This window comes from Coregonus lavaretus (genome assembly GCF_964263955.1).
Source record: "Coregonus lavaretus genome assembly, chromosome: 8".
NCBI classification, from domain to species: Eukaryota; Metazoa; Chordata; class Actinopteri; order Salmoniformes; family Salmonidae; genus Coregonus; species Coregonus lavaretus.
Window position 1 is genome coordinate 21560376 of NC_139995.1, and position 26495 is coordinate 21586870.

A 26495-nucleotide genomic window follows, 5' to 3' on the forward strand; every position below is an offset into this window, starting at 1 on the left:
AATGAATTCATTAGGCCCTAATCTATGGATTTCACATGACTGGGCAGGGGCGGAGCCATGGGTGGGCCTGGGAGGGCATAGGCCCACCCACTTGGGTGCCAGTCCCACCCAATCAGAATGAGTTTTTCCCCCACAAATAGGGCTTTATTACAGACAGAAATAGTCCTCAACACCCCGGCCCCCCTCCGCACAGAAGAAGGTGGAGAAGCCGGATATGGAAGTCCTGGGCTGGCGTGGTTACACGTGGGCTGCAGTTGTGAGGCCAGTTGGACGTACTGCCAAATTCTCTAACACGATGTTGGAGGTTGCTTATGGTAAAGAAATGAACATTTAATTATCTGGCAACAGCTCTGATGGACATTCCTGCAGTCATCATGACAATTACACGCTCCCTCAGAACTTGAGACATCTGTGACAAAACTGGACATTTTTAGAGTGGCCTTTTATTGTCCCCAGCACAAGGTGCACCTGTGTAATGATCATGCTGTTTAATCAGCTTCTTGCTATGCCACACCTGTCAGGTGGATGGATTATCTTGACAAAGGCTAAAATGCTCACTAACAGGGATATAACCAGATTTGTGCACAACATTTGAGAGAAATTAGTTTTTTGTGCTTATGAAACATTTCTGGGAGCTTTTCAGTGTAGATTGAAAGTACAGAGTCAATTATGAATGGTTTTGTACCAACTATGTTCCAATAGCCTGGTGTTCAAAAACATTCTTGCCTGTCACCTTTCCTTCCTGTTCATTGATGTGGATGAGCTGAAAGGTGAAGCTATTGTTCACCTCTCAGTGGTCATGAAGAAAGTAGTCAAGGACAGGGAGATATTTCAGAGGCCTAGTAACAATGTGTTTTTTTGTAAATATCTGTTGATAAACTGCTTATAAACATTTGATAATCAAGCAGTATATAAAATGACCTTTTAGACTGCAGTGTATTGGGAAATAAGTGCTGTTCGATTACCTTACTCCAGTCCACACTAGTGTTCTGTAGGCCATAGGCTATGACCCTTCTCCATTCTTCTACATTATATTGGTAATTGTTATGCATTTTGTTTACAGTGGCTTATACCTCCAATACCCCACAGTCCTTATATTCCCTTTCTCCCTCTCTCTCTCTCTCTTAGATGATTGCCCGGGGACAGTTCATTCGGGGAAATGGTTCAATTTGCATGCAAATGATTCCAAAACACCAGTCATTCACACCGCTAATTATACCACCAACGTTAGGACGGGGACTTCCTGACATCACGGATGGTCATTAGCATTCGGCAGGGGAGGAGGTGGTGGTGCTGGCAAGGACAGCCAGGCACTTATTCAGCCAGGCACTCAAGCGAGCAAGTAGCTGCTCAGCGCTCACTGAAAGTCCCTATGGAACATTTTTGTACTTTCTAGTTTTCTGTTGCTGCATCCGAAAAGAATTGTTTTGGATTTGTTCGAAACGTACACATTTTATGCTATTGCATTTTGGTATTTGTGTTCAACCGCTTATTGGGTTTTTTCTATAGGTGTCGCTTTACTTCCAAGAATCCGTGCGCTTGGTGGATGTGTTTGCGGAGCAGATTGACTAAAAGGCTCGCGGAGCGAAGGGGACGAATTGCGGCTTCGCACGGACCAGAGAGTGAGAGTGCAGGATATGTAAAACTGTGCCGCATGAATAGTAGGCTAGCCTAGACTATGAAAAGGCTTGCAATGATGAAAGTGTGTTTGAATACTAATATCACCGGAAGCAGAGCCATGCTCTCCCTCTCACCTACTTTGTAATAAGGTAAGCAAAGCCTACATTCTACGTTTTGCTCCATTATTTTGTATCAAGCTGTTATTGCGCAGCTGTTATTTCGGGTTTTAAACTGTGGTTTAGTTCAGTGATTCTGCCTTCATGTGCATTTTACCAGTAAGCCTATAGTCTCGTGAGTCTTCTCAAGTACCCCCCTGTGGATAGGCCAAGTCCCCCAGGGGTCCTAGTTACCCTGGTTGGGAACCACTGGTTTAGTTTACGAGAAGGAAATGACAAAAAGTGCCAGTTTGGGTGAACTGTTAGTGCTGTTGAAAGGTCGTGTTGAAAATGGGTTTGGTATTTTCTCACTGCAAGATAGGCTACATTTGATATTTTCTCACCACAAGATAGGCTACATTTGTTGCCTTTTGTGTTCTACAGTGTAGCCTATGTGGCTCTCATGGTGTGCTCGATTTAAACTAAAATCATATCAACATCAGTGGGCTATGAGTTGAAATGTATTTGACAATTAGGCATTCATTGCTAGTGCTACTACTTAGGAACTTATCATTCTGTAATTTAAAACAAATTAAGTGTGCTCACATGCAGTAGTAGAAATCATCTCACTATCTTCACCTCTCACTCATAAGCTATCCTCTGTAATGGATGTGTTATTATCCCTTTTGTCTACCCTTCGTAATCAAGCTAACCTGTGCCTTTCAGTGTGATTAGTCTTTGTTGTGTTGCCTCTAATGATCTGGCCCTGGCCTGCCACAGGATTGATTGAGTCAGATAGGTCACTTTGGATTAGCATATGAACGGACTAACTGGGGAATAATTAATACTGGGACACTCCAGCAGCTGGATAAGAGTCCAGGGGTAACGGAGATATCAGGCTGTATTGCGCTGAAACCTCTAGACTACCGGTTGCCTCAGTTCATAGGCAACCAACCATCTATGTCTTGGTATGCAAAACAATGCCAGGTCAGTTTTTGACCATCCATTTTCAACACCATGAAATTGTTTAATTCAGTCCATTAGGCTACATTGTGTTTGTCAGCTTTTCAAACTTGCTGATCCTTTTACAGATGGGTTCCCCAATGACAGCTTGACAGTCTCTCTTGAGATTAGCTACAGTTCCATATGAGGACTGAGTCTCAGGAGCCTGAAAAACTTGCCCTCTCTGTGACTTGCCATGCATCTGGCACAGTAGCAGTTACAGAACAAGTAAACACTTATGAATAAGTAATATGATATTCTGGTATGAAGCTGCTGTAGCTGAAAAGCATCATGCTCAGTTAGATGTTACATCAATCTAATCCTCGCTCACTTCCTGCACTTACCACTCTAAACCTGCACAAATCACATAAAGAAGCAGCGTAGAGAGATGACTGGCCTTTTTTCCCCAATCTACTTCTCTGAGACAAACTACATTATGCAATAAAGTGTCCAGTGTATGTGTGGCTGCTTATCAGATTGTTTGTTGTCTTGTAGGTGCCTGTGTGTGTTGGAGAGAAAGAATGGTTTATGGATTATGATTTATTGCAGCAGGTGGGCGCAGGCCTAATCTCCATTAGATGGAACATATTGGATCGAGTCACCAGGAATTAGCTGCTAATAACAAACGCCTTTGTTGAGTTTGACTGCTCTTCTGAATGTTGTGCAGTTAAGTGATTAAAGCTGATCATACATGCTTCAAAAAACGACCAAATTAGGCCAAACAAAGACTAAATACTTTGTTACTGTTTCCTTTGACACAGTACCATTACATTCCTGAAAACCCTTGAACATGCAATCTTAATAACACTGAATGGAAATGTCCATCTGATCTCACAGAACAAAAGGCAGTTAAAAAATAGAGAAAGAATATGTCCTCCTCTTTTCCAGAGAAAACAAAAGCAGCAGAAAAAAGAGAAATGTCTGCCTCCAGCTGTTCCTCAGAACCTCTCCTCTGGGCTGCCATTTAAACATGGTGTCTAATCTGTCCGGAATGATGCCATGAAAAGTGGCATTGGCTCTGGGAGCCACTCTGGAATGAATCTGGGATGGGGGTCCTTTCGGAGACCATATCAAGACCTCTCAGCTCCATGGCTGTTTTTCAGGAAGACGAGGGTTGTGGATGTGTTGCACATTTTAGAGGAGGTGTTTACGAACCTGGATGACACCTTACCCTATGGCAGATGTACCTGTTAAATTTGGGTTAGTTAAATGAATGGCACCACCACTCAACCCAACCTGTTGATTATTCCCTCAGTTGACAGAGGATTTGTACCAGTACCTCAGAGGATTTGTACTAGTCCGTAGGTGGTTGTTAAGAATTCTAGAGGGGTGAATAAATAATGCTTGATAAAATACAGTACATATCTCTAGTCTAGTTAGAACTTGTCTGTGTGTGGGTCAGTCTGTAGTTTCTTGGGCATTAGTTTCAATAGTGGATTTAGCCTGTGCTGTTGGTGTGTCGACTGACTGTGCAGTGTGTCAGCGTGTAGCTGTTTAACTTGGCTGTTGCCGGGGGGACGTGAGGGGCGATGCGATGATAAACACTGCGGTGGTGAATGATTGTCTGCTTACATCCGTCTCAGGGATTATTGTCCACTCGGATATCTTCCAGTCCGTAAAGGGTTCCTGCTGTGTTGTGCTGTGCTCTGGCCATGGACGGCCTGGCTTTATCTGCCCCAGGAGAGGAAAGGTCAGTCATGTTTAAAGGGGAAACAGTCTACTTAATTTACTTCATTCTCCTCCCTTTACTTTGTGGAGGTTTTTTAAGAGGCGTTGGTGATGTACTTGTATTACCAGAGCACTCAATCCCCCCTAATTGAAGTCATGTAGATGACCAGCGTAACATGGGATAGTGTTTCAGGCTGGAAGTTCCAGTCAAACAGAGGCTCAGGCCCTGGGCATATCTCTGCCAATTCTGAAGCAGGGAGATCAGATGTTTGAGAGGTGAATCACTGGACGATGGCCTCCATCTGGAGAGAGAGAGAGAGAGAGAGAGACTCATGGGTCCCACGGGACTCCAGCCCTTCTGCTCACATGTCCAGCTCAAAGACGAGGAGAACCATTGGCTTGGTGTTTGTAAGGCCTCTGTCGGTGTCAAAACAGAGACACTACTCTAACCAGGAATCCAGGCCCAATGTACTCCTCCAGGCTATATTTAATCCCTTATCGCTAATCCTGCTCTCCACTAAAAAGACAGAATGAACCCACTAGCATCAAGAGGAGTGGGAGATGTGTGTGTAGCATATTTATTTTAATTTTTTCATGTTTCTTTTGGCGTGGTTTCCTGAATCATCTCTCGTGTGTGCTAACGTACATTCGGTGTGTGAGTATGTGTGTTTGTCTCCTGTTAATCACACATCCATTAGTCATGATGGGGAACTGCTGTATTGTAATGAGAGGACTCAGGATGCTTTAGCCCCAGGCTAGGTGTCCTACCTCTGGGATGGGTTGTTTAGTTATCCATTCTCCTCCACTGTACGGATGGACTGGTTGTCAGAGAGCTGATGACTTTGTCTGCAAGCCAAGGCCTGGCTCCATGTACTACTTACCGCTTCCATCAATATTAATAGATAAGATATCTTGGCGTTTCAGTGTATGTTGCTTTAATATTCATGTAGACTTCTCGCTGAAGCCAATCGCCTCCAGGAACTCAGGTAGATTGCCCTTGCCAAAGGATATTGAAGAAGCAGAGATCTGCCTTTTAGACATGTACTAGGCCCCAGACATGCATCACTAGTTTATTTAATAATTTTTAACATGTCAGAAAGCTGTCCACTAATGTAATTGGGGAATCCATCCGACCAAAACCATATGTAATTTTTTTGTTCTCAATAGTAATCAGCCACCTCTCTATTTCACTTCATAATGCTCATGGGAATAACTAGTTAATAACAACCCATTGCAGATACAAATGTTTAGTTCACCGTTTATAAAGGCAGAAACGCTCTTTGGATGGTGAGGCAAATCAGGTGGTGTGACTAGCTAACTGACTAACAGGGTAACTGCACAGAGTTGTGCTTTCAGGCATCTACACTGTTCCCAGTAAAAGTCTCTGTCTCTTTCTGGCCGTCAAAGAGGCCTAAGCCCCTGTTCCTCTGACCCTGTGCTGCCCACCAGGCGTCTGGCTGGGTTATGGAATTAGCTGCCAGAGGGGCAGCAGAGGTTAGTGGATATGACCTGCAGGCTAACCCCATGTCCGCTGGTTACAGGGTCTGCTGCCCGAACAGAGGACTTTCACCATGTTCATCTGAGTGTGGGTGTAGCCTAGTTCACAACATCAGTTTGTTCTATTTCTAAGGGTGGGGTGGGGGGGTGGGGGGGGGGGGGGGTTCCTTAACCGGTTTGTTATTATGTCCTCACTTGCGTTACCTAGAGAATTGTGGGAGCTAGAATGTCTCTGAGATCCTTCTTCCTCGGTGAGACGCACGGCAGGAAGCCTTGACATGTGAACCCTGGCCCTTGAACTCTGGTGGAGTTTAGATATCACATGCTTCGTTGCTTTGCAATAGAAAACCCTCAAAACAAAGATAGACATCGGAAGAGTTCTGAACTCAACCCACATTTTGCCATACATACAAGACATAAGTCCTGGTTGGTTAGCAAGTGTTTAATAACACTATTCACTTGGACATGTGTCCACTCTAAGCTTTGACTATGGATAACTCCTGAAGAGAAAAGTGTCTACTGTAACCTTTGATAACTCATCACTGACATCTTTTCTCTGTCCCTGCGTCCTGTAGGAAGATCTGTATCCACTGTAAGTGCAGGCGTGAGGAGCATGTGGTGACAGCCGTGCCTCTGGAGATGGAGAAGACCGTCACTAAGCTGATGTACGACTTCCAGAGGAACTCCACCTCAGACGACGACTCAGGCTGCGCACTGGAGGAGTATGCCTGGGTGCCCCCGGGGCTCAAACCTGAACAGGTATGAAAGATAGACACACACACACACACACCGGGGAGTATGGTTTGATTTCCCTATTCAATCTTCTCTGTGATGGATCAAAGTTTAACTCACCATCTTATGTTGTATGTGTGGTGTTCAAGTAAGCCGATTGGTTTACAAGGATTATATGATGCCAGGGGTTGAATTAATATCTAATTAATTCTGCTTGCAAACTGTTTACTCGTAATTTACGAGCCCGTTGTTGACTTTGTTAAGCTGGGAGATGCAGAAACAAGGTGTGCGTGTGTTGGAGTTTTTTTTATTGGACAATGAAACCTTTATACATGTGAGTTTCATTTTCTTGATGAACTGAAAGCAAGCCTTATTGCCTGTGCAATGGGGTGGTCAATACGCTGTTCTCGTCCCCATTTCAGTCGCGCAAGGCTGAGCACAGCCATTTTTCATCCCCAAAGGTCACGTGACCTCCAGTCAATTAAGCCACACTTTAAAAGCAGCACAACACTGGCCTGCCAAACTGGAGACCGAAGAGGATAGACTGACTGATAGCTTTCCAAAGCAGTAGGGCAATAAGACTGGCAATGTTACCGTTAAAGGAGAGGCTTTGCATTGAGGAAATAGGCTATAGTTTGTAGGATTTACTGCTGGTTGCATAATTATGTACATTGAATTTCCAGGTATACAGTTAAGCTCTTCCAAAACTGACATACAAGTCAGTCAAGTCATATAAATGTTTTTTTGACCTTGCACGGTGGGGGGAGGCTATCTATTGAGGTACTTTTCAATGCCCTGCCCAGCCACAGAGGGAGATGGTGAATACCACCAGTTAATCTGTAGAATCTGAGCTCCATCCAGGTTTAGGTTTCTCCTCAGGGACAGAGTTCCACTGCTCCATCTGGAGGAACCTGCTATTCAGTCTCAACTGGTGTCAAGTCACCATTCTGTAACTACGTATTTTAGCAGTCCACAAAGACTGTGGGAGCCATTCCATCAACCAGTGTTTCCATAATAACTACACATGATTTCCCCTTGCTCTGTAATGAACGTCTGGATTCATGCAGTAACACAATTGTATTTGCAATGTGAAACTGAAAGAATCTCAGCTGCATTTCAACTACAATAATCATGTTTTTATTGAGTTTTAAGTAATAGGGAACTGAGTTTCCTGAACATTGCTTTTACTCATTTTTATAAGACTGCCATTATTGACTGTACTGAGAAGTTATTGGTTCTGGTCTCAGGAAGGCCCAGCCAATATACACTCTCTCTCTCGATGTCAGAGCTAATAAAATGTCAGGAAGTTGCCAGGATACGGGAAGTTGAGGCCAAATATGTTACTAAAGTAGCCGTTACTGATGTCTCTCAGCTGTTGAAGAGGCAGATCACGCAGTGTCACAAGAGATAGGGAAGAATCTGCTTTTGTCATCCAAGAGGAAATTAAATCTTAAAGCTTTTATTATTTCAACCTTTACACTTACATTGAAGGAAACGGCAGCCTGTTAACATTTATTGTACTTTGGAATGGCAGTCCTCCCTTCTTGCCCATGTGTGGCAGGCTGTTGCAATGGTGTTTTGTTAAAGTGTGGTATGTCCAATAAACAATCACTGTTGCTTGTTATAGTGTGTCAGGACTGGTCTTTGGTTGTGTCCTAAACGCTGTCAGTCTCTCCAGTGAACAGAGATGAAAAAGAGCTGTGGGGGGAGGTTGGTTTCTAACATAAACCCTACCATTAGATTTACCCTTTAAAAGCCATATAGTCTCTGTACAATTAGAAAGCAGATTCAATCTGAGGCCATTTACACTGAATAAAAATGTAAACGCAACATGTAAAGTGTTGGTCCCATGTTCCATGAGCTGAAATAAAAGATTCCAGAAATTTTCCATACGCACAAAAAGCATATTTCTCTCAAATTTTGTGCACAAATTTGTTTACATCCCTGTTAGTGAGCATTGCTCCTTTGCCAAGATAGAATTTGGCACTACGTCCAACCAGCCCCACAACCGCAGACCATGTGTAACCACGCCAGCCCAGGACCTCCACATCCGGCTTCTTCACCTGTGGGATCATCTAAGACCAGCCACCCCTGGACAGCTGATAAAACTGTGGGTTTGCACAACCGAAGAATTTCTGTCAGAAACCGTCTCAGGGAAGCTCATCTGCGTGCTTGTCATCCTCACCAGTGTCTTGACCTGACTGCAGTTCGGCTTCGTAACCGACTTCAGTGGGCAAATGCTCACCTTCAGTGGCCGCTGGCACACTGAACAAGTGTGCTCTTCATGGATGAATCCCGGTTTCAACTGTACTGGGCAGATGGTGTCGGACACATTTGACATTTTAGTCATTTAGCAGACGCTCTTATCCAGAGCGACTTACAGTTAGTGAGTGCATACATTTTCATACTTGCCCCCCGTAGGAAACAAACCCACAACCCTGGCGTTGCAAGCACCATGCTCTACCAACTGAGCTACAGGGGACTACACAAACACAATTACATTTTATCGATGGCAATTTGAATGCACAGAGAAACCGTGACGAGATTCTGAGGCCCATTGTCATGCTATTCATCCGCCGCCATCACCTCATGTTTCAGCATGATAATGCTTGGCTCCATGTCGCAAGGATCTGTACACAATTCCTGGAAGTATAAAATGTCCAAGATCTTCCATGGTCTGCATACTCCCCAGACATTTCACCCATTGAGCATGTTTGGGATGCTCTCGATTGACTTGTACGACAGCGTGTTCCAGTTCCCGCCAATATCCATCAACTTCGCACAGCCATTGAAGAGGAGTGGGATAACATTCCACAGGCCACAATCAATAGCCTGATCAACTTTAAGCGAAGGAGATGTCGCGCTGCAGGAGGCAAATGGTGGTCACACCAGATACTGACTGGTTTTCTGATCCACGACCCTACCTTTTTTTAAGGTATCTGTGACCTAATTTATTTATTTAAATTGACTGATTTCCTTATATAAACTGTAACACAGTAAAATCTTAGAAATTGTTGCATGTTGCCTTTATATTTTTGTTCAGTGTAGTTTCTATGGCCCTAATTACTATTATTATCCCAATCTGCTCATCCTAACTGGCTCTGGGGAGGGGGGCTGGGTGTGCCCTGCTCCACACATCTACCACACAACAGTGTGGGCATCAAGAGTGTAATGGTCTGTTGTTGTTGGACGTGTGTTCAGTGATTTATCAGAGTTTGGATATCAGAGGCTTTCAATATCTATATTTTTCTGTATCCTTTGCAGTGAATAAATGCAGAAGGCTTTCTTCATTATTCAGGGATATATCCATATTGTTGTGGTGGCAGGCCCTTTGTACTGTACGCAAGGACAAAGCTGACAGGTTCCAGTCCAAAGATCCATTCATTAGATAGATGGGCCATTAAAATTGGCTACCTGTGGCCCTGTGGTCAGCACATATTAATTGCCTCTCCTGTACTTCTGGCCCCCTAATCTCTACGTCTCTCTCTCTCTTTCCGTCCTCTGGCGCTCGATACTCCTGAAATCACAGCCATTGAAGAACACTGGTCCCGATTATGTTCTCCCCCCGTGTAACTCTGAAAGACTAATACATTTCACCAAGATGACATTCATTGTTGGCCAGCATAATGTAAAGAATGTAGCAGTCATTTTGAGATTAGCATTAAGCCTCTGTCTGGCAAACACACGGTTAATGACTGTAATGTGTGTGTGTGTGTGTGTGTGTTCCTGTGGTAGGGGGTTCACAATGTAGATATACATTTTCTTCCTTACTCATATAGCCTACAGGGTTCCAATAAATGTTAATTTGCCACTTGTGGGCCAATCTCTGTACCATGTCACTAGTATTAGTGGTAGTGGTGGCCTGACCAGCCCTGGTCTCTCTCCCGTCAGGTTCATCACTACTACAGCTCCCTGCCTGAGGACAAGGTGCCCTATGTGAACAGCCCAGGAGAGAAGCACCGCATCAAACAGCTCCTCCATCAGCTGCCCCCCCACGACAATGAGGTAAGACCCTTAGCCCTCCTCCCGTCTGCCCCCCAGGCACACAGATGTTGGGAAGGGGGCATTTGTCACCGGGACATCTTAACTCTCTAGTGTCTCTAACTCTGGATCATTTGTGTTTGTCTCTGCAGCCCTTCATTACATGTTGAATAATCTCTGTGTGTTTTCCAGGTGCGTTACTGTAACACTTTGGACGATGAGGAGAAGAGGGAGCTCAAACTCTTCAGTAACCAACGGAAACGGGAGAATCTGGGCCGCGGCAATGTGAGACCATTTCCCGTGACGATGACTGGAGCGATCTGTGAGCAGGTACAGTAACTCCAGCGGGACTGGGACTGGTTCACACACAGGCGCTCACATGAGAAGGTCAGATGGAGGACAGACACATAGTAGAGGCTATACAGGTGTGGCCATAGTTGGATAGATATGATAGAAATACGCGTAAGCCATCTCTCACACGAAAAACACATTACAAAAGTAATCAAAGAAAATACTGTAAAGGCAAAGGACTCACCTTTCTTTTGTGGTAGAACCCAGTGACATTTCTGTCTTTTATTGTGATTCACCACGTGAAGAGCTCAGCTGACATTTAAAAGAAGCTGATAAAATGGAGCCTCACATTCAAGTCATGACCCAGCCTCTCAACTGTGGTAGATTTGCCTGCCTGCCTTTCTGTGTTTTCCCTCCTCATCTCTCCCAATAGCTTGGCCAGAACAGATGTCACACTGACACACTAATGGCTTATAGGCTCCTTGATGCTGTGTTTTTGATCCTAACTCTTCACCTTATGTTATACTGTACCTTGGAACGTACATTCCAGATTAGATCTCCTGAAGGTACATCGCAGTCTAGATAAACAAATCTTGATTTAGCTTTAGTCTACAGCTTTAAGACATGGAGCCAATATTATATGAGATGAAAAGCACATTGTTTTCATTCAGAAACACACTCAGCCCCCAGTCATTCCCTTACAGACCTGAGGCAGTTCTGCAATGCTCTGTTATGTTTCTGCCCTGTTTGTATCCACATTTTACTCGCTGAGTTTCTTGCTAAGCAGACAACCACAGGAGTGAGTGTGTGAGGGAGTAGATTGTTCTAAGAGTCTGTATTGATTTAATCCCCTGCCCCGGCTGACCTCTATGCGTAGCAGGTCTGTGTGCCAGTTAGCAGGTCTGTGTGCCAGTTAGATAACCTGATTTGTAATTCTCTTCTCTCCCTTTCTGTCTCTGTCCCACCTCTCTAAATTTCCCTCTCTGTCTCCTTCACTCACTCTCCCCCTCCTTTTCTCCCCTCCCTACCATTCCCACTCCCTGTACCTTTCTCTTCTTCAAATCTTCCTCTCCCCTCTTCAAATCTTCCTCTCCCCTCTTCAAATCTTCCTCTCTCCTCTTCAAATATTCCTCTCCCCTCTTCAAATCTTCCTCTCCCCTCTTCAAATATTCCTCTCCCCTCTTCAAATCTTCCTCTCTCCTCTTCAAATCTTCCTCTCCCCTCTTCAAATATTCCTCTCCCCTCTTCAAATCTTCCTCTCTCCTCTTCAAATCTTCCTCTCTCCTCTTCAAATCTTCCTCTCCCCTCTTCAAATCTTCCTCTCCCCTCTTCAAATCTTCCTCTCCCCTCTTCAAATCTTCCTCTCCCCTCTTCAAATATTCCTCTCCCCTCTTCAAATCTTCCTCTCCCCTCTTCAAATCTTCCTCTCTCCTCTTCAAATCTTCCTCTCCCCTCGTCAAATCTTCCTCTCCCCTCTTCAAATCTTCCTCTCTCGTCTTCAAATCTTCCTCTCTCTGCTCCCTTTTTCTTTCCTCTCCCATCTCTCTCTCCTCCCCATCTCTCTCCTCCCCATCTCTCTCCTCCACCATCGCTCTCTTTCTATCTCCTAGTGTGGAGGGCAGATAAACGGAGGTGACATTGCAGTGTTTGCGTCGCGGGCAGGACACGGCGTGTGTTGGCACCCTGGCTGCTTCGTGTGCAGCATGTGTGATGAGCTGCTGGTGGACCTCATCTACTTCTACCAGGAAGGGAAGATCTACTGTGGTCGGCACCACGCAGAGAGACTCAAACCACGCTGCTCCGCCTGTGACGAGGTAGGAGCAGACCCTGCTAAACACACACAAATCAAATCAAATTTGATTGGTCACATGCGCCGAATACAACCAGTGTAGACTTTACAGTGAAATGTTTACTTACGAGCCCATTCCCAAAAGAGTTAAAAAGTAAGACAAATATTTGCTAAATAAAAAATCTATAGTAACACAATAAAAGCAATAACGATGCTATATACAAGGAGTACCAGTACAGAGTCAATGTGCAGGGGTACAAGGTAGTTGAAGTAATTGAGGTAATACAGTATGTACAGTGCATTCTGAAAGTATTCAGACCCCTTGACTTTTTCCACATTTTGTTACGTTACAACCTTATTCTAAAATTGATTAAATAGTTTTTTTCCCTCATCAATCTACTCACAATACCCCATAATGACAAAGCAAAAACAGGTTTTTAGAAATTTTTGGCACACCTGTATTTGGGGAGTTTCTCCCATTCCTCTCTGCAGATCCTCTCAAGCTCTGTCAGGTTGGATGGGGAGCGTTGCTGCACAGCTATTTCTTCAACCTCATGGCTTGATTTTTGCTCTGAAATGCACTGTCAACTGTGGGACCTTATATAGACAGGTGTGTGGCTTTCTACAGACGGAGAGAGGAAAGAGAGGAGAGAGGGATGAGGAATGTGCAAATCATGTCCAATCAATTGAATTAACCACAGGTGGACACCAATCAAGCTGTAGAAACATCTCAATGATGATCAATGGAAACAGGATGCACCTGAGCTCAATTTTGAGTCTCATAGCAAAGGATATATATATATATATATATTTTGTAGATATATACATTTGCAAACATTTCTAAAAGCCTGTTTTCGCTTTGTCATTATGGGGTATTGTGTGAGGTAGATTGCTGAGGATTATTGCTGAGGATTATTTTGATTTTAAATCCATTTTAGAATAAGGCTGTAACGTAACAAAATGTGGAAAAAGTCAAGGGGTCTGAATACTTTAAGGAAGGCACTGTGGTTGTGTGTGTGTGTGAGCGTATGTAGTGTGTTGGAGTGTCAGTGTAGTATGTGTGGGTAGAGTCTAGTGAGTGTGCATAGAGCCAGTGCAAGGGAGTCAGTGCAAAACAATTAAGATAAATAAATAAATAATAGAGGGGGTCAATGTAAATAGTCCGGGTAGACATTTGATTAACTGTTCAGTAGTCTTATGGCTTTGGGGTTGAAGCTGTTCAGGTGCCTTTTGGTCACAGACTTGGCGCTCCGGTACTGCTTGCCGTGCAGAGAGAACAGTCTATGACTTGGGTGGCTGAAGTCTTTGACCATTTTTAGGGCATTCCTCAGACACCGCCTGGTATAGAGGTCCTGGATGGCAGGGAGTTCGGCCCCAGTGATGTACTGGGTCGTACGCACTACCCTCTGTAGCGCCTTGCAGTTGGAATGCTGAGCAAATGCCATACCAAACGGTGATGCAGCCAGTCAAGATGCTCTCAATGGTGCAGCTGTAAAACCTTTTGAGAATCTGAGGGCCCATGCCAAATCTTTTCAGCCTCCTGAGAGCGAAGAGGCATTGTCGTGCCCTCATCACGACTATGTTGATGTTTTTGGACCATGATAGGTCCTTAGTGATGTGGACACTGAGGAACTTGAAGCTCTCGACCCGCTCCACTACAGCCCGTCGATGTGAATGTGGGTGTGTTCTGCCCTCCATTTCCTGTAGTCCACAATAAGCGCCTTTGTCTTGCTCACGTTGAGGTAGAGGTTGTTATCCTGGCACCACACTTCCAGGTCTCTGACCTACTCCCTATATGCTGTCTCATCGTTGTCGGTGATCAGGCCTACCACCGTCGTCGTCGGGAAACTTAATGATGGTGTTGGAGTCGTGCGCTGCCACACAGTCGTCGGTGAACAAAGCACATGTGCCCATGTATGCTGATGATTCAACCATATACGCATCAGCAACCACAGCTAATGAAGTCACTGAAACCCTTAACAAAGAGTTGCAGTCTGTTTTGTAATGGGTGACCAGTAATAAACTGATCCTGAACATCTCTAAAACTAAGAGCATTGTATTTGGTGCAAATCATTCCCTAAATTGTAGACCTCAGCTGAATCTGGTAATGAATGGCGTGGCTGTTGAACAAGTTGAGGAGACTAAATTACTTGGTGTTACCTTAGATTGTAAACTGTCATGGTCAAAACCTATAGATTCAATGGTTATAAAGATGGGGATAGGTCAGTCTGTAATAAAGAGGTGGTCTGCTTTTTTGACACCAAACTCCAAGAAGCAAGTCCTGCAGGCTCTAGTTTTATTTTATCTTGATTATTGTCCAGTCATATGGTCAAGTGCTGCAAAGAAAATATGCAGCTGGCCCAGAACAGAGCCACACGTCTTGCTCTTCATTGTAATCAGAGGTCTTATATTAATACTATGCATGCCAGTCTCTCTTGGATTGAGGAAAGACTGACTGTGTCACTTCTTGGTTTTATAAGAAACATTAATGTGTTGGAAATTCCTAATTGTTTGCATAGTCAACTTACTCACAGCACTGACACACAGACTTACCCCACCAGACATGCCACCAGGGGCCTTTTCACAGTTCCCATGTCCAGAACAAATTCAAGGAAACATACAGTATTATACAGAGCCATCTTATATAGCACAAGTGAACAGCAAACCTGGTTTCAAAAAACAAATAAAGCAACACCTCACGGCACAACACCTCTCCTCCATGTGACCTACTTGTTGTGTGTATGTACTGACATGTATGTGTAACTGATAGATGCACACACACACACTACATGTTCATGTTTTAAAATGTACAGTAGCAGTCAAAAGTTTGGACACACCTACTCATTCAAGGGTTTTTCTTTATTTGTACTATTTTCTACATTGTAGAATTCAAAACTATGAAATAACACATATGGAATCATGTAGTAACCAAAAAAGTGTTAAACAAATATTTAAAATTTGAGATTCTTCAAATAGCCTCCCTTTGCCTTGATGACATCATTGCACACTCTTGGCATTCTCTCAACCAGCTTCACCTGGAATGCTTTTCCAACAGTCTTGAAGGAGGTCTCACATATGCTTAGCACTTGTTGGCTACTTTGGGTCTTCCATTCCTGTGGTGGTCCTCATGAGAGCCAGTTTCATCATAGCGCTTGATGGTTTTTGCGACTGCACTTGAAGAAACTTTCAAAGTTCTTGAAATGGTCCGTATTGACTGACCTTCATGTCTTAAAATAATGATGGACTGTCATCTCTCTTTGCTTATTTGAGCTGTTCTTGCCATAATATGGACTTGGTCTTTTACCAAATAGGGCTATCTTCTGTATACCCCCCTACCTTGTCACAACACAACTGATTGGCTCAAACGCATTAAGAAGGAAAGACATTCCACTTTTAAGAAGGCACACCTGTTAATTGAAATGCATTCCAGGTGACTACCTCATGAAGCTGGTTGAGAGAATGCCAAGAGTGTGCAAAGCTGTCATCAAGGCAAAGGGTGGCTATTTGAAGAATCTCAAATATAAAATATATTTTGATTCATTTAACACTTTTTTGGTTACTACATGATTCCATATGTGTTATTTAATAGTTTCGATGTCTTAGGCTTTCCCATACTCATCCACACATATAACAGAAGTACAACAAATAGTATATTGATTACTATAAGTGCTAGTGACACTAACTGCCATGCAAAACACAATAGATGATTTAGACATGGGTAAACAGAGGAGGCCTATATGGTGTCTTGAAATACACTGCTATAACATTGGAATAATTCAACATTGATTTTCATTAGATCTCCATACACATGATCCCAAAGAGTGGACAGTGTGGATGGTGTAATACAGTAGGACAGTGTCTGTCAGTATGGGGGAGGAATAGGGAGAGGAAGAGGGCTACAGGCAGCGAGGCCTTGAAGTCTTTGCCCTGTCATTCTCTGTAATTGGGTGAGCAGGGCCTTGCCTCAGAGAAAAAGCAGCATGATAAATGATACGTTCCTCATCCCTCTCTCCTCTCTTTCCTCTCTCCGTCTGTAGATCATCTTTGCGGACGAGTGCACAGAGGCAGAGGGTAGGCACTGGCACATGAAGCACTTCTGCTGTTTCGAGTGTGAGACGGTGCTGGGCGGCCAGCGCTACATCATGAAGGAGGGCCGTCCCTACTGCTGCAGCTGTTTCGAGTCCCTCTACGCAGAGTACTGTGACTCCTGTGGGGAACACATCGGTATGCCACGCACCCACCCCATCCATCAGAGCCAACGCACAAACCCTACTGTAGAGCGCTAGAGCACTGGCACACGTAAAGCAAGACAAATGGGACGCTATTTCAGCTGCAAGATTTCAGTAATGTTAAGAGAGAACAGAGGAATGACCTGGATTTAGCCTGGAGAAACATTTCAGGGAGAAATATGCATGGCTGCAGAGATGACCTGCTTTCAGTAGAATTGAACTGTGTCTATGCTTTAACTCAACACTGGCATGCAGATACCCCAAGGCACGGATACAGGTAGTGTCTTTTAAAACAGACTAGATGAACTTAACACTGTTTTCACAAAGGGGAAAAAGATCAGTGGGTGAACAATTTAAAATGTATATAGTAGATAAACAGTTTCATACATTTTCAGAAGGTAATTTTCTGTATGTTAACCAAACCCGTTCTGAGCAGGACTACTTTTCACAGGGTAAACCTAGCGACTTATCACCAGTTGGCCCAGTGCCATCTCTGTGCTATTCTCTCAGTCCAGAGAGCCGCTGGCTTATCCCTCAACAGGATCCCCAGCTGTGATCTGGCACGGCCCTCAGCAAACAGACATGCAGCTCTGTCATTATTTGTTATACAGGATACAGAAAGTATTTGAGTAATACTGATTATAAATGGAAACCATCAGAAACCATTTGAAACCAGATGGCAGCCATTAACCGAGGACTGTTCTCCCCGGCAACTGCAAACATACTTAAAATGCAATGCATGGTACATAATGAGTTTACCCCTAAACTCAGCTAAGTGTTGTAGCCCCAGGGCCTTTCTTCACTCAAGTTTACTTATAATTTCCTACTCATTTCCTATTAAAATGCAGTTGGAAAATGTTCCAGTTTATGGACGATATCTATATCTTTTGATAAGGGAGTTCTCCCTCTAGAATATTTAGCTGATGTTTTGTATTTGATTAGCCTTAATTTGCCTTGCTGCTTATAGCACTTTATCTTTCACATTCCCCACCTACAATATCTCCACAATGATTAGTCTTGATGGTTCTCTGTTGCAGGCATTGACTCATTACAGAGCAAAAGAGTAAAGATTATTGGGTCCTTCTCATAAAAATGTTGGCTTATAAGTGTTTTCCCCTCTGTCCCTCAGGCATTGACCAGGGCCAGATGACATATGATGGTCAGCACTGGCACGCCACAGAGGGCTGTTTCTGCTGTGCCCGCTGTAAGAGCTCCCTCTTAGGTCGCCCCTTCCTGCCCAAACAGGGACAGATCTTCTGCTCGCGCTCCTGCAGCCTGGGGGAGGAGCCTAACGGGTCAGACTCCTCAGACTCTGCCTTCCAGAGCGCACGCTCCACTCGAGAGTCCCGCCGCAGCTCCAAGGCTGGAAAGAACGGGGGGCAGGCGGGGAGGTTTTCGGGTGAGGTGGACCCTCTCTCCTTACAGATGGACTTGCTGAGTCTGTCCAGCCAGACGCCCAGTTTGACCCGCGAGCCGCCGGCATGGCAGAGCCAGGGACAGGGGGGTGACACGTACCCCTACGAGGGCCGATCAGACCACACAGCAACACCCACCCCACTCCATCTGCCCAGCCAATGCAACGTCAGGACTGCATATAATTCCACCTCCCCCGGGCAGGGCAACCAACCAAACCACAGGTCCAAGGAGACAGGTGTCACCAAGAGGCTGCCCATCTCAGCCCTGAAGGGCCGCTCTATGAATGAGAACTGGTTCCATCAAGGTTCAGGGGACTACTACCCCCCCAAACTGAAACCCCAGCAAAGCTTTGACGTACCCCACAGCTCGTCACACCACAACGGCTTTTCTGATAAGCGCTCAGTCAGTCTGCATGTGTTCCAGAGGGAGAACCAGAGGGACAGGGAGAGGGAGAACCAGAGGGACAGGGAGAGGGAGAACCAGAGGGACAGGGAGAGGGAGAACCAGAGGGACAGGGAGAGGGAGGTGGGGCTTCCCCAGCTGGGACGCAGCAGGAACCCCATCAGCGCACTTAGCTTCACGGAGCAGCTCACTCCCGTAGAGCAGACACCCAGGGGTTCTATGGAGTCACTGGCCCTGTCCAACGCTACAGGTAACTCTTCCAAATTCACCATGGCGGGAAGATTAATTAATGTGATTGTATTTGAAGCAATATACTGTATTTAATTGCTTAGGACATTTATTTCTCACAGAATACTGCAACCTATCCAGAGGCAATTACATACTGTATGCCTTTCTCATAAGAGTGTAATGTCTATTATGTCAATGGATATGAGATTTATTGACGTAATAATGATAATAATGAGGATAACTGATGAAGTTGACCACTGACTAACCCCCCTGTTGTTTCTCTGAAGGAATGTCAGCAGACGGAGGAGGGAAGCGCCAGGAGCACCTGTCTCGTTTCTCCATGCCAGACCTGAGCAAAGACTCTGGCATGAATGTGTCAGAGAAGAGCAACATGGGCACCCTCAACTCCTCTGTCCAGTTCCACAGCTCTGACTCCCTGCACAGCCTCACCTCAGGCCAGCCCTACATGGAGCTGGAGCCCCCGGTGCAGGTGCAGTACCCTCTGCAGTACTGTGAGCCCCAAGGCCTGGGGATGGGCATGAGCCGCCTGCCAGCCGGCTTCACCTACCAGGAGGAGGACAGGGTCAGCCTGGTGAACAGTGCCAATGCTGCCCGCCTCCCGCCCATCAGCGAGCGCACGCGGAGACGAGGAGAGGGCCCGGGCATGGCTGCCCCTGAAGACACCCCTCAGCGCCGGAGACACCATCACCACCGCTCCCGTCGCTCCAGACGCTCTCGCTCGGAGAACGCCCTGCACCTGGCCGCTGAGCACAGGGAGAGACCCCAGGAGAGGCCCCAGCTGAGAGTCAGGGAGGACTATGACCAGTTCCCCCCTCCGCGGGGCACCAGGGACCCGTTTGGGGGTGTAGGGGGGAGGCGCAGGGGGCCAGAGCCATTCAGGCAGTGCCCTCGCACCACCTCTGACCTCACCCTGCAGAAGCCCAGTGCCCACCGCCGTCTCGCCGGGCCCTACTCCTGGGATGACTATGAGGATGAGGACGAGTGGTGCTCCACCTGCTCTTCATCGTCTGAGTCAGAGGACGAGGGTTACTTCCTGGGAGAGCCCATTCCTAGGCCTGTGCAGCTGAGGTACCTGAGCAGCCAGGAGCTCCTCCACAAGTACAGCTCCACAGGGGTGGGTGGACCGCACCAAATGAGCGGCAGAGGGGGACAGCTGCACACCCGTAAACGGCGGAAAAGCAAGAACTGCATAATCTCTTAACATTTGCCCCATGGCAAGAGACAAGAGAATGTGCCCTCCCTCCCTCTTTATACACTAACATAGTTCATATGTTCAAAAAAGAAAAAGAAAAACAGCCACTCCTCTGAAGTTGTTGAGTATTGTGAGGTTGACAGCGTGTGATATGCAGTTGGGTAAACCGTTGACAGCACAAATGTTTTGCATGTTTATCCATTTAATGTTTCAGAAGTTATCCTGAGTATTGATTATATTTTTCTGACTCTCACACTGCGCTCTGCTTGTCTGTCACCATATTTATCAAAGCCAACGTGCAATCGTAATAATAATGTAATTTCCATGCAGCAACTGTAAGGTACAGACAATTCAGTAAGGTCCAGCTTTTTCATGCAATGTGATTTAGGTATATACCATTGTACTCAAGTTTATAGGATGTACTGTATATAAGTAAATGAATGAATTCACTAAATTAAGGAAGCAATGTAAATACTATGTAAATGAGGTCCCACATATTTTTATATTTTGAATGGATAGAATCATTTATGTATTGAATATCTATAATGTAGGAATAGAAAATGCATGCCTGTTTATATGCTAATGTGGTCCTGCATTGGAATAAAATAGTATTTCAGAGAGAGATTGACAGGTGTCCGTTCCCTCACTAAAGACTGTGGTGGCGGTCGGCCTGTTCCTTGTGCCGATGCACGGCCCGCTGGAGACGAGTGTGCGCAGCGTTCCAGATCTCCTCAGCGCGCCATAACCACTCGTCCACCTCATGGGCCTCGGTCTGGCTCGGATGCCAAGGTGCCAGGGCCGGCTGATACCCCAACACGCACTGGAAAGGAGTGAGGTTAGTGGAGGAGTGGCGGAGGGAATTCTACGCGTACTCAGCCCAAGGTAGAAAATCCGCCCACTTCCCCGGCCGGTCCTGACAGTAACACCTCAGGAACCTGCCCACTTCCTGATTGACCCTCTTCACCTGCCCATTAGCTTGAGGACGGTACCCGGAGGTGAGACTGACCGTGACCCCCAGGCGTTCCATGAACGCTTTCCATATGTGTGAGGTGAACTGAGGGCCACGATCTGACACAATGTCCTCCGGGATCCCGTAGTGCCGGAAGACGTGCGTAAAAAGAGCCTCAGTTTGCATGGCCGGCGGGAGCCCAGGCAGAGGAAGGAGGCGACAAGCTTTGGAAAACCGGTCCACAATGACGAGAACGGTGGTGTTCCCCTGGGAGGGGGGAAGGTCAGTGACAAAGTCCACCGAGAGGTGAGACCAGGGTCATTGTGGAACCGGCAGGGGAAGGAGCTTTCCATACGGGAGGTGTCTGTGTGTCTTAGACTGGGCACAGATGGAGCAGGAAGAGACGTAAACCCGGATGTCCCTAGCCAAAGTGGGCCACCAGTACTTCTCATTCAGGCAGGCGATGGTACGGCCTATCCCAGGATGACCAGTCACAGGCGCCGTGTGCGCCCAGGAAAGGATGCGGTCCCGCACACCCGTGGGCACGTAGGCGTGGTTCTCCGGGCACTGTGCAGGTGTGGGTTCCATGGTTGGGATGAGGGGTAATGGATAGTTGAACAACGGTGGCTTTATTCAGTGTTTGATAATCAATGCAGGGGCACAGTCCCCCATCTTTCTTCTTAACAAAAAATAAACTTGAGGAGGCTGATGACGTAGAGGGACAGATAAAACCCTGCTGGAGGCTCTCCTGTATGTAGGTTTCCATGGCCTCGGTCTCCGCACAGGAGAGGGGATAGATGTGTCTTCTCGAGAGGACTGCGTCAGACAGCAGGTCAATGGCACAGTCCCAGGGGCGATGAGGAGGCAGGCGTGTAGCCTGGGTCTTAGAGAAAACCCGGTGCAAATCCTGGTATTCCTCCGGTAAATCCACTTGAGTGGCGTGGTCCGGACTTTCCACCATAGTGGTTTTCACAGACACCGCGAGACACCTCCCCTGACACTCCCCCAACCCAGCAGTCTCCTCTCGGACCAGGAAATAACAGGGTTATGCCAACTCAACCAGGGGAGACATAAAACAAATGAGTGTCATGGGTCAGCAGAGAAATGGGAACAGTGATGTGATGTACGAGCCCAGTCCCTATTGGACTATTATCCAGGGCTCGAACCGGAATGGGTGACTGTAGGGGAACCAAAGGAATGCATAATGCAGTGGCCAGTGCGCTATCTAAAAGATTCCCGGCAGCTTCGGAGTCAATCAGAGCTAACGGGAGTGAGGGGCTAGGGTATTCAGGGAATTTAATGGGAAAACACACTGGTTGAGTTGACAGAAAAGGAGAGGCGATCTTGCATCCTATCTGGGTTGGAACAAGGGAATTCCCTGGCTTGTCACCTCCTCGCCTATTAGTGGATAGAGGGCAGGTTGGGGAGGAATTACCCCTTTCTCCACAATAGGAGCAGAGGCCCAGATTCCTCCCTCTCCTACACTCTGCCTCAGCCAATCGTGCAGAGCCCAACTCCATCGGCTCTGGCCACGGAGCAGGTGTAGCCATGGGCTCCGAATTCCGTGCAGGTCTTCGTCAGGACCGCAGGAGGTTGTCCAACCGGATCGCCATGCTGATGAGCTGGTCGAGTGACAGGTTGTCATCACGGCAAGCTAACTCCATCTGTACCTCCTCCTGCAGTCCGCTGCGGAAAACGGTGACCAGAGCCGACTCGTTCCATCCGGTTGAGGCCGCAATGGTCTGGAACTCCAGGGCGACTCCGAGGCGGTCCTAGATCCCTGACGTAGTCGGAGTAGACACTCACCCTCCTCTCAGCCCTCCACAGGATGATCAAACCGAGCGGAAGAGGAGGGTGACGCGCTCGTAGGACTCGACCTGGGTCCGCCCGTTTCCCAGACTAGTCCAGGGCCCGTCCGGTCAGTGCCGAGATGATGGTGGCAACCCTGTCTCTCCCAGAAACAGCCTCGGCGTAGCGAGCGAGGTGCAGGTCGCATTGCAGAAGGAACCCCTTGCATCTCGCTGGCGCGCCGTCAAAGCACTCCTGGAGGGACAGGGGTATTCCGCAGACCGGTTCAGATGGGATGGAGGCAGGTAGTGGTTGTGTGGGGACTGGTGCCGGAACCGGTGCTGGAGACTGGAGGTACTGCACATTCCCATCCAAACGCATGATGGTTGCAAGCACGCTGTCCATGGCGCTGCAGAGTCTGAAGAGACAGTCCTATTGATGCTGGACTGTCTCTACGAAGGTCGCCAGCTCTGCCTTTCCCGCTGTCTCCATTTATGGGTTGATTATTCTGTCACATTGTATAATGATAGGAAGACAGGCGCAGGAATACGTACTGTATTAGTAGTTTTATTTCTCCACCCAACATAAGGTACATCATAGCAAACGACGGGGACGAAACCAAAAACAAACACGTATGTATATAACACAGGAGTGTAACACAAACAAAAGAGCGAGGTGTAAACCTCTAAATACATACACGGGACGAGATCCGTAATAACAAGAGCACAATAAATGGTACTCACGAGACCAACAGACATGGGACAATAATTGACAAGGACAATGGGGAACAGAGGGCACATATATACACATACTAATCAGGTGGAATGGAAACCAGGTGTGCGTAATGAGACAAGACAGTCCGGGGTTGGTGGTAATGATCCATGTCAGTGACGCCTAGAAGGCCGGTGACGTAGACCTCCGGAACTGGTGAACGGAATGAGCAGCAGTACCAGGGAGATCCGTGACAGTGTTCATGTGATGATTTGTCTGGCAGTGAACAGTCACCCTCGCCATCTGCTCACGCATGAATGAATGAGAACATGGCAAAAGCGCTGATTAAAAAGTCACCCCTCAGTAAATGTCATTCCCCCATGAGGTCATGAGTAAAGTGATGCAAATATTGTGATTATTGGGCCTTTGTGGCACTGTTTACAAACAGATGTCTGTGAACTCTAGCTGAGCTAATCATAAACCCAGATAAATTATGTGCTGCTGATGCAGCTCTATGTATTAACACATTAATAACTATGCTGATGGGATTCATATGGGCTTTAGTGAAGTACTGTTTGTAACTCACAAGCTATCCCCTCAATTAATACAACCTTTACATCCAAAACGATAGAGATCCAGGTCAACACTTAGACAAGAGATCCAGGTCAAGTTTGTGTTTGAAAGGTGAAGTAACAGAATTCTAAATTGGATTGTGTCTGATGTCCATGTGGTCTGAGGATTACGGTAGCTAAGTCTCTGGCCCCCGTAAACTGTGTCCACTCCACTCCACACCCACCCTTCTGCTGCAGGTCTCAAAACCAGGTACTTAACTACACACTCTAGATTAAAAGTGATTGAAGACCAATCCCACAGGGCACAGACGTCAGTTCAACGTCTAGTTTTAATTTACATTTGGTTGAGTTGTCAACTAACGTGAATTCAACGTGAAATCATAAAACAAATCACGATGTCATTGGATTTAGGTTAAGAGTTGGATGAAAAAAAGACTAAATGCCCTTACACTACCAGTCAAAAGTTTTCGAACACATACACAATCAAGGGTTTTTCTTTATTTTTTACTATGTTCTACATTGTAGAATAATAGTGTAGACATCAAAACTATGAAATAACACATATGGAATCATGTAGTAACCCAAAAAGTGTTAAACAAATCAAAATATATTTTATATTTGAGAAATTTCAAATAGCCACCCTTTGCCTTTTTTATTTTTTTATTTCACCTTTATTTAACCAGGTAGGCCAGTTGAGAACAAGTTCTCATTTACAACTGCGACCTGGCCAAGATAAAGCAAAGCAGTGCGATAAAAACAACAACACAGAGTTACATATGGGGTAAAACAAAACATAAAGTAAAAAATTCAACAGAAAATATAAATACAGTGTGTGCAAATGTAGCAAGTTATGGAAGTAAGGCAATAAATAGGCCATAGTGCAAAATAATTACAATTAGTATTAACACTGGAAAGATAGATGTGCAAGAGATGATGTGCAAATAGAGATACTGGGGTGCAAATGAGCAAAATAAATAACAATATGGGGATGAGGTAGTTTGGTGGGCTAATTTCAGATGGGCTGTGTACAGGTGCAGTGATCGGTAAGGTGCTCTGACAACTGATGCTTAAAGTTAGTGAGGGAGATAAGAGTCTCCAGCTTCAGAAATTTTTGCAGTTCATTCCAGTCATTGGCAGCAGAGAACTGGAAGGAATGACGGCCAAAGGAGGTGTTGGCTTTGGGGATGACCGGTGAGATATACCTGCTGGAGCGCATACTACGGGTGGGTGTTGCTATGGTGACCAATGAGCTAAGATAATGCAGGGATTTGCCTAGCAGTGATATATAGATGGCCTGGAGCCAGTGGGTTTGGCAACGAATATGTAGTGAGGACCAGCCAACAAGAGCGTACAGGTCACAGTGGTGGGTAGTGTATGGGGCTTTGGTGACAAAACGGATGGCACTGTGACAGACTACATCCAATTTGCTGAGTAGAGTGTTGGAGGCTTTTTTGTAAATGACATCGCCGAAGTCAAGGATCGGTAGGATAGTCAGTTTTACAAGGGCATGTTTGGCAGCATGAGCCTTGATGACAGCTTTACACACTTGGCATTCTCTCAACCAGCTTCATGAGGTAGTCACCTGGAATACATTTCAATTATCAGGTGTGCCTTCTTAAAAGTTCATTTGTAGAATTTCTTTCCTTCTTAATGCGTTTGAGCCAATCAGTTGTGTTGTGACAAGGTAGGTGGGGTATACAGAAGATAGCCTTATTTGGTAAAGACCAAGTCCATATTATGACAAGAACAGCTCAAATAAGCAAAGAGAAACGACAGTCCATCAGTAAAAATAAAGAAAACCCCTTGAATGAGTAGGTGTTCTAAAACTTATGACAGGAAGTGTACTTTGATTACTTTTTGCAAATCCAATTAGTTTTCCAAATTGGTTCAATGTCATCATATTGATTTTTTGGGGTTGAAATGAAGTAGAAACAATGTTGATTCAACCAGTTTTTGCCCAGTGGGATGCTACTGACATGTTGGATGAATTAGTGTGTTTACAGACCCCTTGACTTTATCCACATTTTGTTACATTACAGCCTTATTCTAAAATTGATTAAATTGTTTTTTCCCCCTCATCAATGTACACACTATACCCCATAATGACAAAGCAAAAACAGGTTTTTGCAAATGTATAAAAACACAACTGAAATATCACATTTACATAAGTATTCAGACCCTTTACTCAGTACTTTGTTGAAGAACCTTTGGCAGCGATTACAGCCTCGAGTCTTCTTGGGTATGACGCTACAAGCTTGGCACACCTATATTTGGGGAGTTTATCCCATTCTTCTCTGCAGATCCTCTCAAGC

The 26495-nt window shown here is 45.7% G+C and overlaps 1 protein-coding gene across 1 annotated transcript; it reads left to right on the top strand.

Moving 5' to 3' along the window:
* Positions 1–1316: 1316 nt before the first annotated feature.
* LOC311133608 (prickle-like protein 2) lies at positions 1317–20785 on the top strand. Its single transcript, XM_084167127.1, has 8 exons — positions 1317–1769; positions 6458–6641; positions 10506–10619; positions 10788–10925; positions 12497–12700; positions 16713–16899; positions 18034–18972; positions 19238–20785. Exons 2-8 carry the CDS (start codon positions 6522–6524, stop codon positions 20170–20172), a joined length of 2637 nt encoding a protein of 878 aa, XP_084023253.1. The 5' UTR covers positions 1317–1769; positions 6458–6521; the 3' UTR covers positions 20173–20785.
* Positions 20786–26495: the final 5710 nt, after the last annotated feature.

Bases quoted from the DNA above. Each gene is read 5' to 3' on its own strand.
- LOC311133608 (XM_084167127.1), top strand. From the start codon at position 6,522: ATGGAGAAGACCGTCACTAAGCTGATGTACGACTTCCAGAGGAACTCC. The intron at 16,900-18,033 runs GTATGCCACGCA...TCTGTCCCTCAG, and splicing joins CTCCTGTGGGGAACACATCG to GCATTGACCAGGGCCAGATG. The intron at 18,973-19,237 runs GTAACTCTTCCA...GTTTCTCTGAAG, and splicing joins GGCCCTGTCCAACGCTACAG to GAATGTCAGCAGACGGAGGA.